The sequence below is a fragment of the Ruditapes philippinarum genome, unplaced genomic scaffold (genome assembly GCF_026571515.1).
Source record: "Ruditapes philippinarum isolate M1 unplaced genomic scaffold, ASM2657151v2 ctg531_1_1_1_1, whole genome shotgun sequence".
Lineage (NCBI taxonomy): Eukaryota > Metazoa > Mollusca > Bivalvia > Venerida > Veneridae > Ruditapes > Ruditapes philippinarum.
In genome coordinates, this window is record NW_026852123.1 from 574,785 (window position 1) to 602,218 (window position 27,434).

At 34.5% G+C, this 27,434-nt stretch overlaps 1 protein-coding gene across 2 annotated transcripts in view; it reads right to left on the minus strand.

Moving 5' to 3' along the window:
- The window catches only part of LOC132749981 (mRNA-decapping enzyme 1B-like), a 111,792-nt gene that overhangs the window by 11,885 nt on the left and 72,473 nt on the right, over nucleotides 1-27,434 (minus strand). For both annotated transcript variants that reach the window (XM_060739931.1, XM_060739939.1), the window contains 5 exons: nucleotides 13,438-13,565; nucleotides 10,387-10,450; nucleotides 3,161-3,329; nucleotides 2,752-2,875; nucleotides 1,478-1,607 (listed from right to left, as the gene is read on the minus strand). In XM_060739931.1, the coding sequence (XP_060595914.1) occupies nucleotides 1,478-1,607; nucleotides 2,752-2,875; nucleotides 3,161-3,329; nucleotides 10,387-10,450; nucleotides 13,438-13,565 (615 nt within the window). The remainder of the gene's footprint in view (nucleotides 1-1,477; nucleotides 1,608-2,751; nucleotides 2,876-3,160; nucleotides 3,330-10,386; nucleotides 10,451-13,437; nucleotides 13,566-27,434) is intronic.

Sequence of the window (27,434 nt, forward strand, 5' to 3'; positions counted from 1 at the left end):
TGGTCATTATAATCTTTCCCATCCTATATTTGCATAATATAAATCTTCTGCTTTTATTTTTTTTCCAATGTGAATATGAGGGGTTTTGATGTCTACATTCTCCTCAAATAAGAAATTTTGACCTTGAAGGTCAAGGTCATTAGGCAATTATGTCATATTTCAAAATGAGGCTTTTGCCTTGAGATATGCAGACTGATCAAACTCTTAATATAATAGCACTGGCAAGATTTTGCCAAAGAATCTGAAACAGTACGTGTTAAACATAGGTCTAACTGAAATTCAAATCTCCGACACCTAATCAAAATTGTCAAATTTCAGAAAAGAATTAGACAATAAAAATTTCAATCCTAAATAAAGTTGTGAATTTCTATATACACAACAATTAAACGTATAAATTCACAATTCTCATTTTAAAACAGAATGAACAAAGATTTATATTTTCCCCCCATAATATCTGTGAACCAATTAATCAATTCTTTACCCTACATTCTATAAAACAGGAATAGTTTTTTTAAAATCAGTTTCCAAAAACCTGATCCAGATTTCCACTATGTCTGGTTAAAGTCTTAACTCTGCCAGATTACAACCATTGGACAAGTGCCTAGATTACATGTTCTTGCATTAAATATGTCCGTTATAAATGAGGCATTATAGTAACATGCAACTTTACTGGGATAAAAGTTATAAAAAAATGTTTTTATCTTTTATAATAATTTATAATGTCATTCAGAGAAACCAATATATTGTAAATGGGTCTGAAAACCTACATGATTTTTATCTATCATTTCTAACCAATCCCTATAACCTCCACCTCTCTCTCCCCCCCCCCCCCCCCCCCCCTCTGAAAAAAAAAAAAAAAAAATCTATGGGTCATTGAAATAAATCTTTATCCTTGAAGCTCTGCTACTCCAGAACAGTGAAACTCAAATCATTTTAAATAATTTGGTCACATGATAATAGTTCAAACATTCAGACAACTTTCTAAATTTTCATGAACATGATCAAGGATCTGGAGGTGGGATGATATAAATTTATTGCATTTTTATTATATTAGAATTTTACTGCTTACTCCAAAATGTTCTTGCGGGATCACATAGCAAAACTTATCTGAAAATTTATTGTCTGAAAACTGCATTCAACCTTTACTTTATCTATAACTGCTTTAAAAAAGAACTAAAGATCCTCCTCTATAACTGTAAAACAATACCAAAGTCTATGTTATGTTGTTTTTTAAATACATGTATATAATATTAAAATTAGTTTATTCTTAGTGTTTACTTGCAATATAGGCTTTTCAATTCATTCAACATTTCTCAAAAATTGCCTTGCCTATAAATAATTCGTAACTTTTGTTGAAGTAACGGGTATTCAAACTTAAAACACCACCAGACCAATGCCCCTGGCTTCAAGTAGGGAAGCTCTTATATTTTTAGTATAATAAATCTATAGTAACAGGCCTATTATCAAGCTAAAATACCTTTCCATTTGTGCTTGACTTGCTGACGGTGTTTTCTGGGTACTGGTTCCCTGCTGTAAACTAGCAGTGCGAAACAAAGCATCCAAAGTTATGATACCGGTACCAGGCGTCACACTTCCAACAGCATCTTCTAAAATAAACAACAAAGAAATAAAATCTCAACTAAGCTGTCTCCTGTTTTATTTGGTGGAGATAGACACAAGAAATTCTGATGTATTACTATTTTTAGATACCAAATACCAGTTTGAAGACGTATGAGAAAAATATAACTAAATTTTTGATCGAGCTTCTAGATTCTTGACAAGGAAACACTTGATTTTCAACCTATAAATCTAGAACTTCTGATTTTAACATGAGAATGCAAATATTTTATATTATATACATGCATATTACACAGTACAGGCTAGCCTTCTCATTGTGCAGGCTAGCCTTTCTCATTGTGCAGGCTAGCCTTTCTCATTGTACAGGCTAGCCTTACTCATTGTGCAGGCCAACCTTTCTCATTGTACAGGCTAGCCTTACTCATTGTGCAGGCCAACCTTTCTCATTGTGCAGGCCAATCATTCTCATTGTGCAAGCTAGCCTTTCTCATTGTGCAGGCTAGCCTTTCTCATTGTACAGGCTAGCCTTACTCATTGTACAGGCTAGCCTTACTCATTGTGCAGGCCAACCTTTCTCATTGTGCAGGCCAATCATTCTCATTGTGCAAGCTAGCCTTTCTCATTGTGCAGGCTAGCCTTTCTCATTGTACAGGCTAGCCTTACTCATTGTGCAGGCCAACCTTTCTCATTGTACAGACTAGCCTTACTCATTGTGCAGGCCAACCTTTCTCATTGTGCAGGCCAATCATTCTCATTGTGCAGGCTAGCCTTTCTCATTGTGCAGGCTAGCCTTTCTCATTGTACAGCTAGCCTTACTCATTGTGCAGGCCAACCTTTCTCATTGTGCAGGCCAATCATTCTCATTGTTCATTGTGCAGACTAGCCTTTCTCATTGTGCAGGCCAGCCTTTCTCATTGTGCAAGCTCGCCTTTCTTATTGTGCAGGCCTACCTTTCTCATTGTGCAAGCTAGCCTTTCTCATTGTGCAGGCCAACCTTTCTCATTGTGCAAGCATGCCTTTCTCATTGCGCAGGAGAGCCTTTCTAATTGTGCAAGCTAGCCTTTCTCATTGTGCAGGCTCCCCTGGCTCTATCCTGGTGGCAAAAGGCTAACACTTTCATTTTTCAGCAGGTCATGGATGAAGGATTTAAACGAGCAACGCCTGTCAACTTACCCGAGATTTCAGTAGCCTCAGAGTCTGGCATTTTCAGTGGCTGCGGTCTAATAAGGTTAGTGGATTTTGTAGCAGACGCATTCGGATTATCAATCATGGGTTTTGGCTCAGTCTTCTTAGACCCCTGAAATATAAAGAAAGCATTGACCTTTAATCAAGCTATATATATATAATATATGAATTTTTCATTCATTTTTGATTCAATTTATTTAATTTAACCTTCAAAATAGCATGAATTGATAGTAAATTTCTTGCCTGGCTTGAAACAGATGGCATAGAAAAAATAGAAAGAAAGTGATACCTGAAAGTTTGATTTTCTTCAAATTTTTTTGTTCATCTGGAGACGTGCAGCTTAAATACTGATCCTTATACTTAATTTCAAATAAATGAATACAAAAACCTGGCTTACTGTGTCATATTCTTTCTGTGCCTTTGACAGCATTTGCATGATGTCAACTTGAGAAACTGGCATCATGCCAGCCATACTTCCGACGACGTGTCCTGCTGTAGCTCCGCCCACTCCACCAACTGCTGGAGCTTCTTTCTTCTGCTGATCAGCTATTATATCCTGTACATAACTGAAAGATAACAATCATATCAATGTACATGATGTGTATAATATAATAATTATCAAGTAGAAATATTGTCAAAAACTTGATGACCTTTGGTTTAGTATATTTCGCTATTAAAATCAAAATCTTCGTTTTTCCAATGCTGAAATTTTTATGGTAATGCTAAATTTGTATATAAGCTTTGCTAATCTGTTTGGTTTTACAGCGCACAATTTAGGTTTCTGGTGCCAAAACAGGAAAGATGGTTTCGGCTAACCTCAGGTGTTATTTAAAGCAACGCCAAGGATCAAACCACCTAACTTGCTGGAGTTAAGAAATGCATAGACTTCAGTAATTTGACTCATTTAGCTGCCTCTAAGATCAAGCAGGGATAAACAGTGGCTGCAATTCTGATGCCTCAACCCTTAAAGGCCCCTTAGCCACAAGGGGGTATAATTTTATGTCCAGTTTTTTTATTATATAGTTATGTCTTATATCCTCTAGAGTGTCATAACTTCCTACATATTCTCACCCCTGTAGATCAGTTCACAGACAAAAACCTTACCAACATATTGTACAACCTTAAATATTGTGTTGGAGTCAACATCTTATAAGTCAAATTTAATCAATTTTAATTCATTACATGAACTTCGCTTCCCGCTTCTTTTAGAGAACATAGTATCTAATAATAGCAATAATTACATCTAGTTTTGTATAATTAGAAATGTTGAAATATAATTAAGTATGAATAGATTTTACTGTAAAATCATTATCAACTGTGGCTTTATAAGCCAATCCGCATATTTGTTGAAATTTGTACATTGTACATATATTTTTATTAGTAAAGCCTAACCATTGATGATTTACTTATTAAGAAAGAAAGAATGTTTCCTCCCAAAATATACAAATACAGTTTCTAAATTCAATTTTATTTAATTCCGCCCATTGTTTTTGTCATTTCAGCCAAATACCCTGCTTTTAGTGGAATGGCACATTGAAACTTCTGTCATGATCTCAATATGAACACATCTGCTAATGCTTTTAGATTAAATTTCTCCATTTTCATGTTTATATGTTGAATTTTACAAATAGGGAGTGTGGACAGTAGCTTGAATTAACAACAAATACCCGTAACAGGCTAAATGAAACCAAGTCCGCAACATTTCTTATTTTGCCACTATGATTTCCTTAACATTTCTATTTTTGACCATTTTTTTGTAGATTTCAATTTTACCTATGTAACCAGTATAATATTATATGTTTATACTTGTGTTTGATGTACATACATGTGTTTTTTATGTATATCAATACAGTGATATATTGTTAGGACTCAGCCAGATACAATATGTATCCACGCTCTGGCTTAAATCTATTACTCTTTGCTGCACAATATCACTAACTGTAAAATCAGTTTTATATATTAGGTAAATTTAGGACCAACTCATGCTTATAATCCTACCCGAATTAACAAATGGCAGGTAATAATAGTTTGAGTGTTCAGGTAAACATAGGATGAATATAGGACGGAAGTACAAAAAATGTATATGACAAACTTCCAATTTCATTTACGTGATATCAATACTAGGCTGTTATTGACTAATACCCGCAAAACCTTTATTTAACATGAATTTTACTAGTAAAACCAATAAGGCTGAAAGGATTAACCCTTTCAGTGTATATCATGTGACCAATTAAAAATACTCATGGACGTGTAAATCACGATGACAACATCTCACCTTGATGTCGCCGACCTTTGATCAGTCGTCTGTTTTCACACTTCGACTAATTGAAATGAAAATATGTTGGACTTTAATTGACGGGACCAAATTTTCTTTTCGACTAAACAGGAGTCTCGGTAAGTCAAAATTTGACCTAAGCGGAGTTAAAATACAAAGATAAAGAAGGAAATTTGCAGGACTTTAAAAATTCTTCGACTAACGCGGAATTTTGAGTAAAGCGATTTTGACTTATTGAGAGTCAACTGTATATATTGTTAGGCCAGCCAGTACATGCATGTAATCCACTCTGGCTAAATCTATTACCTTTGCTGCACAATATCATAACTGTAAAATCATTATTTTACTCCCTAAAATTAACAATGGGCAGGTCAAAATTTCAAAATAGGGCAACTCCATTTCTTTATAATCACAAAATTTAATACCCGCAAAATTTAACTGAATTTACAGTAATGAACAGGTGAGGTTCAGGTATACTAGGATGTAATTAGGACAGTGAACGGTAAAACCTGAATCTGTGCCAAACATACAGCTGTCGGAATGACAGTCGTAGAACAATTCCTATACAATATTACCTGACAAGACAATTAATATACAGTCATACATTTCACACTCATGTAACACCATTTCTGCATCTCCTATCTAAATTGCTGACTGTATAATGCAAGTCAGTTCTCTTTCCTAATCTTATTACACTTAGTGTAAGGTATGATGTCACAGCTTTGGAGACAATTCTTGACACTGATATTTCTACAGAACAAATATGTTCGTTTGGTTGTTTGCTCTTTGTGCCAATTTTGAACACATTTTTGGTCATATCTTGAAAGGTAACCAGCAATAAGCACATTCTCTGAAAGTGACTAATCCCACATCATTATTTAGTTTATACAAAATTTTAGTTTGTGTTGGAAGCTATAAGCTTATTGAAACACCCTCAAATCCGTTCCTGGAACCAACCAGTACTAAACAATGAATGTAAAGTTTCTTGCTCAAGGAAACAATGACTTGCCCCTGATGGGGTTTGAATCCATGCGGTCAGCAATCCTTAGATTACTAGTCCGACATGTTAACCACTCGGCCATGCTGCCACTATTTATTTATAAACAGTGAGACCAATGAATAGCCATGATCAATTGCCACAGAGAAATTTTGCCTTGCCTGAGTATCAAACCAGAGAACCTTTGATTGCATGTCACAGAGAGGGCACAGGGCATGGGAAGAAGATTTGGAGCTTGGCTGATTTTTCATTAAGGACATGTTGACTGGTTAAGCTTCAAGCGCTGTTGTTGTACATATAGGGTAGGTCCTGGAGACCAAACTACCTCTTCATCGCTGGGATATCTGCTTCTATCACAACCTTTGACTAAACTGCTTGATGTCCTGCCCTACAACGTAGGAAGAAACAATGAGGAAAGTCTGCTGGGGTGTGTGAGCCCCTAGCACAGAGTGACGGCTCGAAATGCAGGCCCTTTGATGGCATAATAGGCTCAAAGTTCATTTCTGGCTACAGTTCTCCATGGAAATTGCAAGGAGGTAAATTATCATCACTTTTGCTTTAAAATTAATCCTCTACAGGCATGACTAGTTACATGTCTTGGGTCCATATTCGACAACGAAAAAGCTGCTTTTTGTGCCTTTGCAGATGGACCCTCAATAAGCATAGAATTAATTAATTCATTCATTTATTTAAAATGTATTTTTTTCTATAAATTGCCCTTTTAAAGTTAAGCTAAACTATTTCAAGTTTTAATTGAATATCTTTGATTTTTTTAACCTTAGCAAAAATCTTATAGGACAATGAAAATTCTAAAATTGAAAATATTCATGGTTTCCTGCTCCTTTGGCCTCATTTTTGATGAGTGGGGTTATGACAATAAGGTCATTTTTTTTTCCTCATTGTAAGCAGAGCTAAAAATGTATGGTAGAGTACATTTCCGGAGAAGCCTTTCTGGAGTATGGCGAGACAGTATAGAAATAAGGTCCCACACATAAAAAGCAGACGGACAACAGCACTTGGTATATTTTATTTGCCAATAATCTAAATCTCCTCCTTTATTGTGCGAAAACATTTTAATTTTCATTTCTTTGAATACTCGACAAAAACAATACAAACCTTTTCCGTTCAAATCAGGCTTTCCTCACAATGAATTAGCTGAGAAGTAACTATGGATTTTTGATTGCATCTAATAATCAGGTTATGCAAAGAAAAAGACAAACTAATTTAAAAGCAAAAGAAAATTTATCGTCTCGTGAATATTTCATGTTTAATCAATCCCAACAGAGATATCTTCACTAAAAAAACAAGGAGACAAATTGGTGTTTGTGTTTTCTATTGAATGGTGTTTCATTTTATAAAATTTGATTGGAAAATTACCATACATCTTCATAAATAATTATTTAACAACTTAAGAGAAATATTTCCTCTTTTACTTTTAAAAAAGCTATTAAACGTCACTTAATCCATACTGCCAGCTTGGTAAAATAATACGACATAGTTTTAACTTCATCCTGAAATGACTTTTCTGCACTTATGGTAATCAAAGAAGCCAAGTGGACAAAGAGCCATCCATTCTGAGGCCACTTGATGAAGGACAAACAGTTATCAATTCTGAAGTCACTTGATGAAGGACAAACAGTCATCCATTCTGAGGTCACCTGATGCAGGACAAAGAGCCATCAATTCTGAGGCCACTTGATGGAGGACAAACAGTTATCCATTCTGAGGTCACTTGATGAAGGACAAACAGTCATCCATTCTGAGGTCACCTGATGCAGGACAAAGAGCCATCAATTCTGAAGCTACTTGATGGAGGACAAAGAGCTATCCATTCTGAGGTCACTTGATGAAGGACAAACAGTCATCCATTCTGAGGTCACTTGATGAAGGACAAACAGTCATCCATTCTGAGGTCACCTGATGCAGGACAAACAGTCATCCATTCTGAGGTCACCTGATGAAGGACAAACAGTCATCCATTCTGAGGTCACTTGATGCAGGACAAACAGTCATCCATTCTGAGGTCACCTGATGCAGGACAAACAGTCATCCATTCTGAGGTCACTTGATGGCAGGACAAACAGTCATCCATTCTGAGGACACTTGATGAAGGACAAACAGTCATCCATTCTGAGGACACCTGATGAAGGACAAACAGTCATCCATTCTGAGGACACTTGATGAAGGACAAACAGTCATCCATTCTGAGGTCACCTGATGCAGGACAAACAGTCATCCATTCTGAGGACACCTGATGAAGGACAAACAGTCACCCATTCTGAGGACACCTGATGAAGGACAAACAGTCATCCATTCTGAGGACACCTGATGAAGGACAAACAGTCATCCATTCTGAGGACACCTGATGAAGGACAAACAGTCATCCATTCTGAGGACACCTGATGAAGGACAAACAGTCATCCATTCTGAGGACACCTGATGAAGGACAAACAGTCATCCATTCTGAGGACACATGATGAAGGACAAACAGTCACCCATTCTGAGGACACTTGATGAAGGACAAACAGTCATCCATTCTGAGGACACTTGATGAAGGACAAACAGTCATCCATTCTGAGGACACTTGATGAAGGACAAACAGTCATCCATTCTGAGGACACTTGATGAAGGACAAACAGTCATCAATTCTGAGGCCACTTGATGGAGGACAAACAGTCATCAATTCTGAGGCCACTTGATGGAGGACAAACAGTCATCAATTCTGAGGCCACTTGATGGAGGACAAATAGTCATCAATTCTGAGGCCACTTGATGGAGGACAAACAGTCATCAATTCTGAGGCCACTTGATGGAGGACAAAGAGCCATAAATTCTGAGGCCACTTGATGGAGGACAAACAGTTGATGGAGGACAAACAGTCATCAATTCTGAGGATACTTGAACAATCAATTATCAGGACACTTGCTGGAGGACAAACAGCCATCAATTGTAACTTCTGACATCAGAACTATGTGTTTAGGTGAAATTTTAAATCATTCATCTTAAAAGAGAGAAAAAAACTTGATGGTCTGCTCATACATATACATTTATGGAAATCTTACACAGAACTCTTTTTGAGATTATGAATAAAGGACAAAAACTGACTGATATTTACTTATATATAAAGCTCTTTAATATATAGGTTTTCCGAAGTTTGTATCATTTATGAAACTGTGATAGGGCAAGAAACTTACAATTTTACATGAAAATCCTTGGCTGTTGTTCAATAGAAAAAATGTCAATAAGATAAAAATATGTCTAGGTGACAAGTGATAATCTTGTATACCCCATGAAGATGTCTCGCCAACATTCTGCAGAAGTTGTTTAGTGTCTAATGTACACAAAATGTTTATAACACAGACACCTAAGAGAAAATATATTATGTTTTCTAAGGGAAAAAAATTAGATGTGACAATAAACTCCAGGGAAAAATTAGACATGACAATAGGCTGAAAACTGGATAAAAAGTATAAAAACATAAGAAAACTTTTTTTGGCAACAGTTTGCAGTTGTCAATTTAGAATAAAAAGTATTACAATCATGTAGCCAATTTGTCTAAATATGCTCAATCTAGCAATATTCCTTAATCTATGATTCTTGCACAACACTGTTGAATATGTGTGACTGTAATAAATAGGTTTCAAGAGATATTTGACACTAGCACAGTATTGCTGTCATTCTATAGAGTTATCTCCCTTTGGTCTAATATGTTTTAACACTAGGTATAATAATACAAGATTCCAACCTTGAAAAATGACCCAAGGCCTGGTTTCAATAACTTGTAAAACCAATCTCAGATACTAAATAAAATAGTCTGGCATGTTACTCTAAATAAATTCAGAGTTCATACAGACATTCAATGCCCAAATTCAAGCACTATTTAAGCACATTTTCCTATTTTTCAAGCACTTTTTGTTGAACACCTATCCCCCAATTTAAACCAGTTGCAATTTGTTCCAAAAAAGTTACTTAACCTACCTTGAGCAAATGTTTTTATCAATATTGGTAATAAGTAAGATAGTTTGAGGTGACTATTAACATTTTACACCTGTTCATTTTAAAGCACATTTCCATACAAAATTAACCCCTTTATGCACTTTTGAGACATTTACCAAATTCAAAGACTTTTAAGCACTATTTTTCATATCTAAACACTTTTTCAGAATGGGACTGAAATTTAAGCACTTTTTCAGACTGCAAGGTTAGTAGTCTTAAAAAGTGCTTTAAGGACAACACACGCTTTTTAACTGTACGGACTTTGCAGTCTTTTCCTAACTCGAGCTCAACTTTTTATTTTGCTGGGTATATTTACATATATGGTGGAGTTTGAATAATCAGTTACTTGACTTACTTGTTTAGTTTTTGTCCCAATCTTTTACATTCATCCTTATCATAAAACCAAACACCATAGATACCTGAAATCATACCAATGTTACCTTTACTGCCTGAAATCATACAAATATCACCTGTACTGCCTGAAATCATACAAATATCACCTGTACTGCCTGAAATCATACAGATGTCATATGTAATGCCTGAAATCATACAAATCTGAAATCATACAAATATCACTGTAATACCTCAAATCATACAAGTATCATATGTAATGCCTGAAGTCATACAAATATCATATGTTATGCCTGAAATCATACAAAAATCACCTATTTTGCCTGAAATGCCTATATCAGAATGTCTAACTTAGTGATATCATCATAAGGGGTGTGATATCAGTAATATATTAGAATGTCTGACATCTTTATATCATCAACAGATGCATTAATTATCAGTAATACATATCATAATGTTTGATATAAAAGTTTCATTAACAGCTATGTATGATCAGTGCTATACATTTAAAGCTTTTCATACAAGTATAAAAATTTGGAAAACGGTGATCTGTCGGAAGCACAAAAAAAAAAGAAAACCCAACAAAAACAACAAGATAAAAGGAAAATCAACTTCATTTTCATATGACATTATTTTTAATTTGAAAGAAATAAAATATTCTTTAGCGCATGCTGCACTTACTTAATAACCTCTCTAAAAATTTTGAATTAATTAATCTGCCTTTATGTTTATAGCATTCCAGACTCGAACTTCACAACATAAAAAGTTTTTTTTTCATATAAAATCATGGATATCACATGAAAAAGTCTATATGCAGAGATTTTTTACGAAGACAAGATATCTAGCCATTTTTCCCATTAAAGCAAATGTATCCATTAATTCCCATAGGGAATACAGCCTGATATACTCTCCATCATAAATGAAAAGTCAATTTCCATATCTAAGTTTCTACAGTAAAGCATAAATCAGATCGGGTAAATCTTTTAAACAGGCATTAAACGACTTAGACAGCCTGATCGTATTTTGATATTGTGGAAACATTTCTTTTTATCCATCTATATAATTCACGACACCATAATAAAACCAACATTATAAGTGCGTTTGCTACCAGCCTGGATCAGGATCCATGCTGTTCGCTTACAAACCCTATTACAAATAGAGAAACTGATAGCAAACAGCATGAATCCTGATCAGACTGCACGGATGTGCAGGCTGGTCTGGATCCATGCTGGTCGCAAACGCACTTGGTTTTGTCATGGCGTGGCTCAATTATGTTAATGTTCTATTTTTTTTGGTTGGATTTAATATCATAATGAAATTTTAAAGCAGGGTTTTCACTTTTATTGTAGACAGCAGATGTGCGAACTAAAACAACCGATTTAGCCAAGGGTCAAGGGGATATTTTCATAGACAGGCTTTAATACAATAGATTTTAACAGAATTTCAACCAACTTGATATGGATCGCCAATCAGTTTATAATAATAACCCTGTTAAAAATCATATGATGACATTCTAGCTTTACTGGTGAAAGTGGGTCTCAGGTGCCCCTACTGTACATTATTTTGTGTATGGTACTCAACCATCGGTACTACTGAAGTTTGGGTAAAAAATACTTTTCATATTTGGTCAATTAATTTATCAACAGTTATTGTGACCTTGACCCAAAAAGACCAAAATAAAATTTCAATTCCCTCCAGTATACCCAGATTGATTACATAAGATCAATCAGTAATAAATATACCAAATTAGAAACCATTTCCCGAATCTGCATCCCCTGAAAAATGAGTTGAAAATCTGATGATTATCTTCCAGGCAGAGAAAACCAATATAAACTGAAATATTAAAATGAAAACAAATTTAAATTCTACAAAAACAAATGAAAACGTATGCTGAAAAAAAAAATTGGTATGTATCTGCAGTCATTAGTTACAACCCCTTCCCCAACCCAGCCCCAATTAAGTAGAAGACTGGGGACCAGAAAATCCCTAGTCAGAGGGTCAAATTTCTGCCCATTCATCTCGACTTATTATTTTAGGGATGAGAGCGGATGACTGTTAGTGTGAAATAATGAAATGGTAAAAACATGTTAGAATCTCCCAATATCCACCATTAGGGATCCGGTCGCAAATGCTTCACCGGGTGCAAATTTACCATACAAAATACTAAGAATCTACCTCATGGTTTCAAAAATTTATCATTGAACAAATTACTGTAGCAGTAATTACTAATATCTCTATGGTGGGTTAGTAATTTATTTGTACTTTTTAAAACATATGATTTTGTTCACTTTCATCACTATAAAACACACTTTGAACTCCAGGGAACACACCATGACTGTTTTATGTAACTTTATCAAAAGAAAAAATAAAACAGATCATTTTATTCACAACCAAAAATAATTCGCTGATCATACCCCTAAATTTGTATAATAAACTTTACCTGTTTTGAATTTGGGACTGTCCATTAGTAATTATTTGGGGTTTCTGAATTTAAAGTATCTAAAATAACCTTTTATATCTAATGAGGGAAGCTTAATATTTTGTATGTTGATATTGAAATCCCTAAAACTTTGAATAGACTGTTCCAAATTCAAAGCTGGGCAAGTCCATTCCACAAATTCAATAGGGTAAGGCCATCCTTAAAAAAATGTTTGTTTGCAGTAACGCGACCGACTCACAAAATTTGCCCCTACTCAAAAGTTTTTTTCATGGTCTGGATAAAAAATTTTTTTTTTGAATCAGAAAATTATGCCTTGTGCTTTGTTTTTGTTCTTTTAAAGGTTTATAGAAGAAATAAAATGTAGGTATTATTTAATTAGAATTCATTTATCAATTTATTAATTGTTACCAGATTATCAAAGCATAAATTGTCCAGCATTTTGAAATTCCATGTTTATTTGGGAGTACAGTTCAATAATAATAATAATAAAAAAAAAAAAAAAAAAAAAAAAAAAAAAAAAATCGACCTACCTACCCACCTTGAAAATTCTGGGTAGGGTTACTGCAAACAAACATTTTTTTAAGGATGGCCTAAGGGTTGAAGGAGAGCACCTACTTTTAGCATTCCTGTATAGAAGGAAAGGGTCTTGTTGTTGGAACTCCAGGTCTTTGGTTATCGGTTCAATCAGATTGTTCAGGCCTAGTCTGTTTAGTATCATAAATCCATTCACAGGTGAAGCTGACCTGAAAATATATATAATGATGATTATATATTAATATATAGGTTAATGCTGTGAATAAAAATATGAAATTAGGTATGTATGTCACACTTATTTTTTGGTTTTCTTCCTTCTTTTTTAAATGCCGAATTTTACATGTTTTGGTCATACATCGGCAGCGGGTTTACCTAACTGGCTTTTAATGGTAACTAACCAGTATTTACAAATTTTACTGCAAGTGACCAACATGACTTCAGCAATGACACACAAATGATCATAAAACTCAATGTCCCAGATCAATAGTCAAGGAGAAGTTTCACCTCGCCCAAGGATCGAACCAGCCTGACCCTTGGATTACAAATCCGATGCTCTCCCTATTGAGGGAAACAGACGGACCTGTATGACACGCCATCACAGTCATGTGGTGATTGACCAGCTTTAGTTGTAAAAGATACCTTAGCTGCCCATTCAGGCATCAGTAAAATGATCTATGAGTTTACAGCTGGATAGCTTCTTACATATTATGAAAATGGGCATTATCTGGATTTTAATGGGTTCCCACACAGATATTATAAAATCATATACATTGTAGCATAAAAAATGGAAAAAATTAAAATGCCTAGTATATCAATGAAAGTACCATGAAAGAATCCAAGGTGAAAAACTGATTCTAAGTCAGCAACCTACAGAAGGCCCTTCTAGTAAGTTTTCCTTAATCATGGTCATTTCTTCACAATTTTTCGCAGTGAAGTATGTGATCTTACAACACTATCGGTCCAAGAAGATCAGTTAACTTTGTAACAACTTGAATTTCAAGTTTCAAACATATATGCACATTCCAACAAATCAATGCACATTCCAACAGACATTTTGCACAAGCTGAAATATTGTTCAAGCTTTATTATATGTTATAAACATGCTTTTTCTTACATTTCATTCAGTCAGACCACCATTGTATGTAATTAAGTGTAATTATGTGTTTTTGTTCACAAATCATTACAACTGGCAGTATAAACAAAGAAAATAAAATCAGGATCAGTTGAACCATATTATCAAGATTTTTATAGGTACATCGTGAAAACCATTGTTACTGCACTGCATGAATTTGGCAACTTTTATTTTTGCATTGAAATTATAAACAGGTTGACTGAAAAATTACTGGCCTGACTGAACAGATAAACAGACTGTTCTGATTGTAAGAATAAACAGGCTAGCCTGACAGAACAGATAAACAGACTGACCTTATTGCAATAATAAACAGGCTAGCCTGACAGAACAGATAAACAGACTGGCCTTTTTGCAATAATAAACAAGCTAGCCTGACTGAACAGATAAACAGACTGGCCTAATTGCAATAATTAACAGGCTTGCCTAATTGAACAGATAAACAGACTGACCTTATTGCAATAATAAACAGGCTTGCCTGACTGTATGAATTAAAAGGCCAATCTGTGCATCATTATATAGATAAACAGGCTAGCCTGTTTATTCTTACAATCAGAACAGTCTGTTTATCTGTTCTGTCAGGCTAGCCTGTTTATTCTTACAATCAGAACAGTCTGTTTATCTGTTCAGTAAGATTAGCCTGTTAATTCTTGCTATCAGGACAGTCTATTTATTTAGCCTGACAGAACAGATAAACAGTGGCCTAATTGCAATAATTAACAGGCTTGCCTAATTGAACAGATAAACAGACTGACCTTATTGCAATAATAAACAAGCTAGCCTGACTGAACAGATAAACAGACTGGCCTTATTGCAATAATAAACAAGCTAGCCTGACTGAACAGATAAACAGACTGGCCTTATTGCAATAATAAACAGGCTTGCCTGACTGTATGAATTAAAAGGCCAGTATGTGCATCATTATATAGATAAACAGGCTAGCCTTACAATCAGAACAGTCTGTTTATCTGTTCTGTCAGGCTAGCCTGTTTATTCTTACAATCAGAACAGTCTGTTTATCTGTTCAGTCAGATTAGCCTGTTAATTCTTGCTATCAGGACAGTCTATTTATTTAGCCTGACAGAACAGATAAACAGACTGGCCTAATTGCAATAATTAACAGGCTTGCCTAATTGAACAGATAAACAGACTGACCTTATTGCAATAATAAACAGGCTTGCCTGACTGTATGAATTAAAAGGCCAGTCTGTTCATTATTGCAAACAGGCTTAGGTCTTTTAAATGAACTAATGAACACGCTGTCACTGTTGTCATTATAAGGCTTGATAATTTCATAATGATAAGGTTTGAATAAGTTAACAAACATTTGGTCAAACTGCACACACCTCATCAGTGCTTACTACTTTTAATGACCTCTTTGAATTCAAGCAGCAAAAATAACTTGCCACAAAGCCAGTCTCATCAAACCAAACTATATATACTATCAGTTTAACAGATCTCTGGTGGTAAAGATTGCATTGTTTTTTAAAATTCCTCCATGACAATTCAATATCAATAATAATTCTGTTACCAATCTCCTCATGTACAATTATATGTGTGTATCTTATATAAAATGCCTGTCAATCTACAAACTGGCAACATAAATCCTAGCCTGATAACTCTATCCACAAACTGTCACAATCTTCCCTCATATTCCACCAACAATTCCTAATGTGGAGACATACAATAAGCTGGTTATCAGACTGAAACTTAACCTTTACAACAAAACCTGTCACATATCTCATACACTATTACAACTAGCCCTACATGGAATCAGTTGGCTATATTTTGTCTTTTCTTGTTGTTGTTTTAATCTAACAGGAGCTGTCCCTGAAGCAGGGTAGCTTCAATTTTCTCAGTGGAGGATAGTAGTCTGAACATAACTAGCACTCACACTGACCTTTGATTTTTTTGGCATTGAAATGGGTGTGGCGGGCTGAGCTTATCAAGGCACAAGTACATACAAAGTTACAAGTTCCATCCTCAATTTACTTTGTTTTAATGGCCAGTTTAATGTTATATTATTACACCTCAAAGTGACCTTGACCTTTAGACTCTTAAATGGATGTAGCAAGAAGTCATCAATGTGCATCTACATGTACTCACTAATTTGAAAATAATCAGTCCATGCACTTTGATTCAATGACCAGTTTTATGCTTTGTTGTTACAGGTCCCAGTGACATTGACCTTTGACCTGAAAATGGGTACGGCATATAAAATTAGGACGAGGAAAAAAGTCTGGACTCCAACATGACAGTCAAAGCTATTTAAAAATGTTTTTTGGAGTTTTTCATATAGACATATAGGCAAAATTAAAAACTGTTCTATAGAATTTCTTAAAACTTGGCAATTTTAAGCTAAAAAAAAATTGCAGATCTATGCAATTGTGATGATATGTAGAAGTTCAAGTTTTACACTCTAGAGTGAAACCATTAAGACTGGTTTGTTCGTACAGCAAGGTCAGCAACTATCTACAAAAGACCAAAGGGTACAAAACAACATTTTGTAGATAAAAACCGGGTAAGTGAAGCTTTCCTGACCTAAAAATATTTATGTATGACCCTTTTTTTTCGAAAATCTCAATATTTCGCTTAAATCTCAACATTTCATACATTTTATTGTCCAGATAAAGACAGTCAAATGATTTGTTTACTATAGAGCAATCATTTTAACGCAGGGTTTGTACAGACATCCAGTATCAAAATTCAAGGACTTTTTAAGCAGTTTTTAAGCATGTTTTTCCATTTTTCAAGCACAATTCGTTGCGTCTATATCCTACACAATGTTTAACCAATATTAATTTATAAGTCATTTCTTGTTGAAAATACATTTTTTGGCTACAGTTTCTATAGAATAACAACAAAGATAGCAACAAATACAAACTTAACTGCCACCCTGTTGTATGGCCCCCTGTTAAACCCCTAACTTCAATATATCATAAACAAGATCGGGTTTTTTTTGTTTTTTTTTTTTTATTTGTTGATTTTTACCGACACTAGTCTGTCATTCAATTATTTTCAAGCACATTTGTAGCGAATTTAAGCACTTTTTAAGCACTTTTCAAGAGAGTTATCAAATTCAAGGACTTTTAAGCACTTTTTATTATTTTTAAGCACTTTTTAAGAAAGGGACTGAAATTTAAGCACTTTTTAAGACTGTACGAACCCTGTAACGACTGTGAATTACCAATAACACTAAATCTGTCAAAATTCTGCAATTTACTAATTTCGTTCCATGAAGTCATAAACAATATTGGAAAACATAAAACAGACTTGATGGTTTTTTTCCACCTAGTATTTTCTCAGTTGCTGAAAACGAAAAAAGAAAGAAAAAAATTCCCCTACACTTTGCACTGACAAGCCAAATCACTAAATATAAATCACCCATGTAGGGAAAGTGTAATTAAAAACAGTATAATTGATTTGGAAAAGTGCCTAAATATGCAATTATAGCACATGTGAGTCTTTAATCCCTTTCTTACACATAATTTACATCATCATCAGTTAAGATCAGTCAGATTTTAACAAGAAATTACAAACATTTGGTCTGCATTATACGAAATAATAAATGAAAAATCTTTGAAATTTTAAACTGCTAATCATCAGCCCAATAGACGTTTTACATTGATGAATTGTTATAAATTGAAAACATTTGTTTAAAACAGTGAGAGAGTTTGTTCACTGAATCACCTTTAGTCATTGAAAAGATCTACACTTTTATGCATATATTAAATTAAACTATTCAGATGTTTTTCTTCATATTTTAATTGAAGCTAAACAGTTAAAATAATGTTTCAGAATTTTAATTCATTTGCGATCAGATTAAATGGAAATGATAATTAAATTGTAATGATAATTCAATGGCAATGGTAAATTATTTGCAATGATAATTTAATTAAAATGATAGTTTAATTGCAATTATGATTTGATGGCAAGGATAATTTAGTGCAATGATAATTCAATGGCAATGATAATTCATTTGCAAATGATTTGCAAATATTCATTTGCAAATGATAATTAATTCAATAACAATAACTATTTATTGGCAATGATAAATTTAAGACGATAATAATTCAATTGCAATGATATTTCAATGGCAATGATAAGTCAATGGAAATAATATTTATCAATGAAAATTATCATTCAATGAAAATTATCTTCAATGGCAATGATAATTTATCAATGAAAATTATCATTCAATGATAATTATCTTCAATGGCAATGATAATTTATCAATGAAAATTATCATTCAATGATAATTATCTTCAATGAAAATTATCATTCAATGGCAATGATGATCAATATCAATGATAATTCAATAGTCATGATATTTATCAATGAAAATTATCTTTCAATGTCAATTATCTTCAATGGCAATAATGATTCAATAGCAATTAATGATAAATCAATGAAAAATCAATTTTCTTACTGTTAGTTTGTTTGTACCCCTGGATTAGCTGAGAAAACGTAAAAATATTCTTAATTCCAAAGTATTCAGTCTATTGACATTACTAATAAACTAATATCTGCCTAGCAAAGACTGAACCTGCATTGTAAGTTAAAATAACAACATTCTTCCCCAACCATGATAATATATAAATATACAGATAATTCCTGGACAATCATTCAGCTTTTATATCATTAGAAAGTCATCAAAACTCTGGAAGCAAGACAATATCTGCAGAATATAGTGAAAGGGATAGTTGGAATGATATTTGAGATAAAACATTCACACCTTGTTTGACTTCTTGTTAAGTCATTATTAAAGGGACTCCACTGAGGTTTTTTGACATGACAGGACTGGAAGTACTTCATGGTCATGTGTCCGGATTGAAAAATGGCAAAGTCCATTTTTGATATTTAGCATGGTATGGTAAATAGCAATAATATTATCATTATTTTTAAAATTGATACAGAAAAACATAAGTTGATCCATTTGGCAAAATAACCAAAACTTAACCAACAACCCAATTGACATAATTAACTAAGACTGAATTTGACATTATTAACTAAGTGTTTATTTAGAAAATAACTTATCTGATTGCCTCTAAGTGGCTTTGAAAACCATCTGTACTAAATGTGTGAAAGTTTTTCATTAAGACAAACACTTAAATGGGATGAAGTTATTCCAATGGGTGTCCTGAAAGCTGTCAAGGAAGAAATGAAGCAAATTACAGCATCTGACAAGTTAAGTTTTTGTTCAATTCCTGCCATAATGCAGAAAATTCTTTTACAGAACTGAAATTTTCTTGGATTTAAGTGTTTGTTATCTTGGATTTTATTCATGAGACATCAACACTGTTAAGGTCATACAGTGACTTTCCAGGTTTATTAGTGAACGAAGACCTCATAGGTGGCGCCCTTCGTGCATTATTTAAGTCACAAGAAGGCACCCTTCCGTAAGCTAGCTGGATAGCTTCCTCACATAAAAGGAATCCCTGACAGGATTCAAACCTACAGAGGTGATTAGCAAGTGATTTGAAGTTGGCAACCTTAACCACTTGAGGAATTCAAAAATATCTTACAAAATATTTGTGGAATATACTTCAAAAACATTTTATCATAGTTTTTTTTTTTTTAATTCATGTCAAATTTAAGACATTTTTTTTGGGTCATATCTTGACTGTTAATCTCCCTAACTGACTTTCCTGGATAACTAACCAGTAAATTATAAATAATCAATTTCTCCAGAAGTGACCGGGGCACTACAAATTCAATTACTAATTTAATTTGATTACTTATTACTAATTTAATTTGAATTACTAATTTAATTTGATTTCTGAATCAGAAGTGATAAACAAATGAATATTAACCTCATTCAGAGATCAATTGCCAAGAAGAAATTTCACCTCATCCGAAAGATCGAACCAGGCTCTCTCCCTATTGAGCTAAGCTAAGCTAAGCGGACCTACTTATCATCATTATTTATCATGATATCTCTCTTAATAAAAGATATATTTACGTAATACCTTAGATCATTATTTTCTATTAACAGTCAATCTGATTATACAACATTTTCGTAAGAACATGGGAATAATTCATTGTTTTACGAACTACTATAGTTCTAAGTGCTTTACAATTTCCCCAAGAAAACATCACACAAACTACCATATATATTTCCTCTCCCCAAACAACCAGAGAAAAAAAAACAAAAAACACTCAAACAAAATGAAATAGTGAGACAATTTCTTGCCTGAAATTACTTTGTATATTGCAGGCATACCTCCATGGGGTAAATAGTGTTCTTGCCTATACATTCTGGGACCGTATGACGTCAAGCCAGCGTTTCACACTTATCTCTTATTTACCAATACACTGCACACACTAAATCAGAGATTGCCTGTGTTGATGTACATAGTAAAAGATATTTTCATGTTACCGTTATAGATGCTTCATTATGTTTGTTGTTGTTTTTTTTCTATTCATGTTATTGCCGCATCAAATATATACTCCTAACTTTGGTTTTTGATTGGTTGAAAAGATTTAAAAAATTTCTAATACAGTAAAGACTGTCTTAGCGACCCCCTGTATATAGCGACGTTCTGTCTTTAGTGACCATAGTTAGGTGCGCCGAACAGTATTTACTATATAAATGGTCTGTATGTAGCGACTCCCTGTCTAGTCCGTACAACGACCATGATTTAGTCACCCGTTACGGTATTTGAGCCGTGAACAGCGACTTTTGCAAGGGGAGCAAGGCTTGAACTAGGTGACGACTTTGGCGAAGAAGTCGCCTTCGGATCAGCGACTTTGCCTAAAACAAACTTCAAACTTAAGAGATTTTGAAGTCGCCCGATTTTTATAATTTTCCGTCATACTTATTTACGCCGCTAGGTCTGTTAACAATTTGTTTACCTCTCAATTACAACCAATTACCGTTAATCCGCTAATTAAGAACGCGTGTCAACATCAACAAAGTTAAATACACGCCGCAAGGCAAGAGTTCAATATGTTTATCTTTCTCATTACGTTTTCATGCGACTGACGAATCAGAACGCGCGTTGTATCTACGGCAGGTTGCATTGACCAATCGGCGACACGCTAATACACTGTGGCTGTTTGTTGACAATTACACAAAATGGCGACAGATTCAATAAATTTCGCCGATAGAATGATTAAAGACACCTGCATGTACATAAATGCTGCGGTGTTTTGGCGAGTAAAGATAAACAATGCCAAACGTCTCAAAGGTGAGGTTATGTTTGAAACCTCGATTGTTAATTTTTTCGGAGCACTTATCTGTAGAAATTATGTGAAGATTTGTATCTAATGTTTTATTAATACATTGAACTCCGTAAAGTTAACAGGCTGATTATACAAAATTAAATGTCTCTACAGTAACATCTCATTAGTAAAATTGAAATTAAACATTTTTTTACAAACAGATTTATCAATATAAATTACATTTTCATGAATATGTAACTTTTAAATAATAATGTTATGGTGTAGTTTATAATCTTAACCAATTATACATGCAATTTTAATACTCTCTTGTTTTTTATAAATGATATTTGGTATGTTAGATATCAATAAAAATATAATTAAACCCTTAGTATGGTACTATCCTGCTTTTCAACATAATATTGGTATGATATGTTCATATATCCGAATAATGTAGAGACTGTCCACAGTGACTCCCTGTCTATAATGACCTTTTTTCTTTTCTCCCATCGAAGGTCACTGTAAACAGTCTTTACTGTAGAATTTAATAGTTTTAAACATTATTTATTCAAAGATGATTGTAAAACAAAACGTACAACTTATTTGAACTACCCTGACTAGGACTGTTTTCATAGAACAGGGATGCTTCAACGCAGTCTTAGGTACACCCGAATCCCTTTGCAGCTAATTGAATGCTCTCCGTTACTACGATAGTGGAATATTCGAACGATTCGAGGGAGAGTAAGTCTAAGGATATACAGCAGGACAGCATTATCAATGGGATGGGTTGACAGGGACAAATCTATATGCCCCTTCCCCATCCCTGTAATCCATTATTAGTGGGGGCATAAAAATTAAAGGAAGCAAATACTACAATTATCCGAATATTAACATTAATTTTGATTGTTTGTTTGTTTCATTTTACGCCTTTTCCCAACAGTATTTCAGTCAAATAGGTGGGTAGTTTCCTAATCATCATTCCTGGAGAGTTACACCAGTACTAGACTACCTTCCTCTGTGCTAAACTAACAAAGCATCTGGATTAGAAGTCATCCACTCTAACCCCTCGACTATGGAGGCGGTTATATAATAACATATTTCAGGTAATTTTGAATTTTTGTTTTTGATCAACCCTCGTGTTTACCTTTGAGCACTTGGAAAATGTAAAATTTTAGTATATGATATACCCCCAATTAACAACAATAAGCTAGTAAATGGGAAGAGTGCCTACTAAAAAGTCCTGAATAATTCAAGAATATGGGACCATGTGAGGTAAAATTATCACCATGTTTTCAAGTACAATGTACCTAAATTGCCCCAATAAAACTATGTAATAAACAGCTTACATTTACATTATTGGATAAATTTAGTCATATAGCTTGAATTATATACCAATATATAATGTATAACAACTGAAGTATACCCTTGTCAATATAAGCACTCAGAAAAGTGCAATATTTTTATACACACTACAATTGAAACAATTTCACAGAAAAGTGATAATATTTAACATTTTTACAAACTTGAATATTCCATAGAAAAGCGATAATATTTAACATTTTTACAAACTTGAATATTCTATAGAAAAGTGATGATATTTAACATTTTTACAAACTTGAATATTCCATAGAAAAGTGATAATATTTAATATTTTTACAAACTTGAGTATTCCTTAGAAAAGTGATAATATTTATCTATGTTTGCATGGTCTCCATGATGTCATTGCTTTTCTACCAGGGGTTTTCACTGCCTTGAAAATACAGTCAAACTTACTCAAAACCAACCTGTCAACAGCATAGACTCTAGTCAGACTTCCTGGATGTCAATGCTGCAGTTAAAGCTCTAAAGAATACTGGTGCTTCAGGGCCTGTCAGTATTGTACAGAATGCATTTCAGACATAAACACCAAGTTATCTATCAATACTTACAGTTAATCCTATACAGATAAGTTTAAACATTTTCAAAAATTCTCCCAGGCATCAGAGAATCTTCCAGCCCTGACAGAAATCTTTTATCAAAACAAATTCAATGGCCTGTTCTCAACATCTGTTTGAAAAAACAAATTTCGAGATAAAAAAAGCCTTTTAAAAAGATCATTCTTTATCTTGCTATTACCTCTCATCAGCAGACGTCAGTAACTGATTGATCTAAACATCTTGAAAATGTACAATGTCTAACCATTCTCACTGTAAGCTTTTTTTTTTTTATACATATATTTGTGTATTTCAAGACAAATCTTTTTTTTATTGTATGAATTCCATAATCCAAATTAGGTTTATTGAAATAATAATGTAACTGAAAAGAACATTATGCATAAATAATCTAAATAAAATCATGTAATTTTATATACATGTAACTGATGCTGTATTACTTGCATTTATTCAGGTACCAGCATGGAAACCTGAGCTAAGTCGAGACATCAACTATCTGAATGCTAACTGTTGACTGCTTCCTCGCAATTATTGATAAAATAGAAAAGTTTCCAAACAATAGCCCTGAGAGACAAATGGGTCAATGTCAACAAACTTACCAACTTGACTATACACGATACCCTACAATATGTATTAACCGAAGAACCCAGGTGGGATAAAGCCTGAACAACCAAAGAGCCAAGATGTGATAAAGCCAGTAACAACCAAAGAGCCCATGTGTGATAAAGCCTTTAACAACCAAAGAGCCCAGGTGTGATAGCCAGTAACAACTAAAGAGCCCAGGTGCGATAAAGCTTGTAACAACCAAAGAACCCAGATGCAATAAGGCCAGTAACAACCAAAGAACCCAGATGTGATAAAGCCAGTAACAACCAAAGAGCCCAGATGTAATAAAGCCAGTAACAACCAAAGAACCCAGATGCGATAAAGCCTGTAACAACCAAAGAGACAAGATGTGATAAAGCCAGTAACAACCAAAGAGCCAAAGTGTGATAAAGCCAGTAACAACCAAAGAACCCAGGTGCAATCAAGCCAGTAACAACCAAAGTGCCCAGATGTAATAAAGCCAGTAACAACCAAAGAGCCCAGATGTGATAAAGCCAGTAACAACCAAAGAACCCAGATGTGATAAAGCCTGTAACAACCAAAGAGACAAGATGTGATAAAGCCAGTAACAACCAAAGAGCCAAAGTGTGATAAAGCAGTAACAACCAAAGAAACCAGGTGCAATCAAGCCAGTAACAACCAAAGTGCCCATGTGTGATAAAGCCAGTAAAAACTGTGATAAAGCCAGTAGCAACCAAAGAACCCAGGTGCAATAAAGCCAGTAACAACCAAAGAGCCCAGGTGTGATAAAGTCAGTAACAACCAAAGAGCCCAGGTGTGATAAAGCCAGTAACAACCAAAGAGCCCAGGTGGGATACAGAGCCCAGGTGGGATAAAGTCAGTAACAATCAAAGAGTACAGGTGTGATAAAGCCAGTAACAACCAAAGAGCCCAGGTGGGATAAAGTCGGTAACAACCAAAGAGCCCAGATGCCATAAAGCCAGTAACAACCAAAGAGCCCATGTGTGGTAAAGCCAGTAACAACCAAAGAACCCAGATGTGATAAAGCCTGTAACAACCAAAGAGCCCAGGTGGGATAAAGTCGGTAACAACCAAAGAGCCCAGATGCGATAAAGCCTGTAACAACCAAAGAGCCCAGGTGGGATAAAGTCGGTAACAACCAAAGAGCCCAGGTTTGAGAAAGCCAGGAACAACCAAAGAGCCCAGGTGTGATAAAGCCAGTAACAGCCAAAGAGCCCAGGTGGGATAGTCAGTAACAACCAAAGAGCCCAGTGGATAAAGTCAGTAATAACCAAAGAGCCCAGGTTTGATAAAGCCAGGAACAACCAAAGAGCCCAGGTGGGATGAAGCCAGTAATAACCAAAGAGCCCAGGTGTGATAATGCCAGGAACAACCAAAGAGCTCAGGTGGGATAAAGTCAGTAACAACCAAAGAACCCAGGTGTGATAAAGTCAGTAACAACCAAAGAGCCCAGGTGGGATAAAGTCGGTAACAACCAAAGAGCCCAGGTTTGAGAAAGCCAGGAACAACCAAAGAGCCCAGGTGTGATAAAGCCAGTAACAGCCAAAGAGCCCAGGTGGGATAGTCAGTAACAACCAAAGAGCCCAGGTGGGATAAAGTCAGTAATAACAAAAGAGCCCAGGTTTGATAAAGCCAGGAACAACCAAAGAGCCCAGGTGGGATGAAGCCAGTAATAACCAAAGAGCCCAGGTGTGATAATGCCAGGAACAACCAAAGAGCTCAGGTGGGATAAAGTCAGTAATAACCAGAGCCCAGTTGTGATAAAGCCAGGAACAACCGAAGAGCCCAGGTGGGATAAAACCAGGATCAGCAAAAATCTAACCTAATTACCTGCTTCTTAATAATCACATTGATTCCTGGAAGCATCTTAGATAATTATAATCTGGTATAAACAATGATAAAATTACTGCATACCTTTGTGCTTTGTCATAATAAGAAATCTAAAGAGGCCCTAGGAACCAGGTAAATATTCATACTTTAAAAACATGTGCAAAACTTTGATGAAAAATTAGTATGATGTAAAACTAATTGATAGAATAGTAAATGCAATTCTTCTCGCTTGTTCAGCAAATGAGCATGCAGACCACAATATTATCTTGCTAAAGCACTTTGCTATACTTTAAGAATTTCCATTAATTTTGTAAGAGTATGTATAAGTTACAAAGCATAATTAAACATAAAATGTTTCATTCAATAGTTGAAGCTAGAAATTAAAGTTTAGAAAAATATGAAGATTTTAAGGGAAGTATAAAAATTCTTAAAGGATGGCCGTCTAAAATCCTCCATTAACCAGCCTATAACCTCCTTAAGAAGTTGGCCCCAAGAGGCTGGTCATTGTACCCTCTTAGAAAGATAGCCCTCAAAATCCCCTAAAAATATGGACATTTTAGAAAGATGGACCTTATATTATCCTACAAGGATGCATGGCCATTTACCCTCTTAGAAGGCTGGCTCTTGACTCTTAGAAGTATGGCTCCCTCAAAAGGATAACCCTTGCCCCCTTCTTGAAAAGGATGATTTAAGTTATATACTTGGACTGTAATATTTCAAGTTGAATAATTGGTAAAATAATCTGTGACAAATATTACTGAATCTACCGAAATTTACTGGAAAAAACAATGACATTTATCAAAATCTGAAAATTTATTACAGGCATTTTTCCTCTTTTGTTTTGAGATTGAAAGTTTTTTTTAAAGATTTTAATTGAATTCCATAAAAGTCTAATAAAGATTTGAAAGGACACACATCTGCATTCTAAGATTGTACAAACTGCAATATCTCTCTCATTGTAACCTATAAGGAAAAATATCACAAATCTTATAAACCTTTGATCCTGGAGCGTCTTTCTGGAGAGAACCAAAGCAAAAATAATTGAAATTCTAGAAATAATAGGAAGTCACATTGTCTCCACAATTTGCTTGTTTCAGATATCTCTAATTTCACCCCCGGTAAATAATTTACCATTGCATCTAGCTTGAAACAAGAGGTCTAAGTTTTGAATATTATGCTAGCACATTTATATAATAGTCCTGCACTGCTCATTTGTCAGACAGCATGGATGTGCTGGCTGACCTGGCTCTATATACTGGTGGTAATGGGCAATCACTCTCAGTTCCTGGTTAAAGTTATCACTAACATCCAAAGTACACTTAACCATTTTTATGTAAAATATCTTAAATGGACTTCTCCATCTTTCAATCCAGACAGATTGATTCAGATTGATTGATTAACGATTCATTATTTTAAGGGAAATTTTCAAAATATGTTAT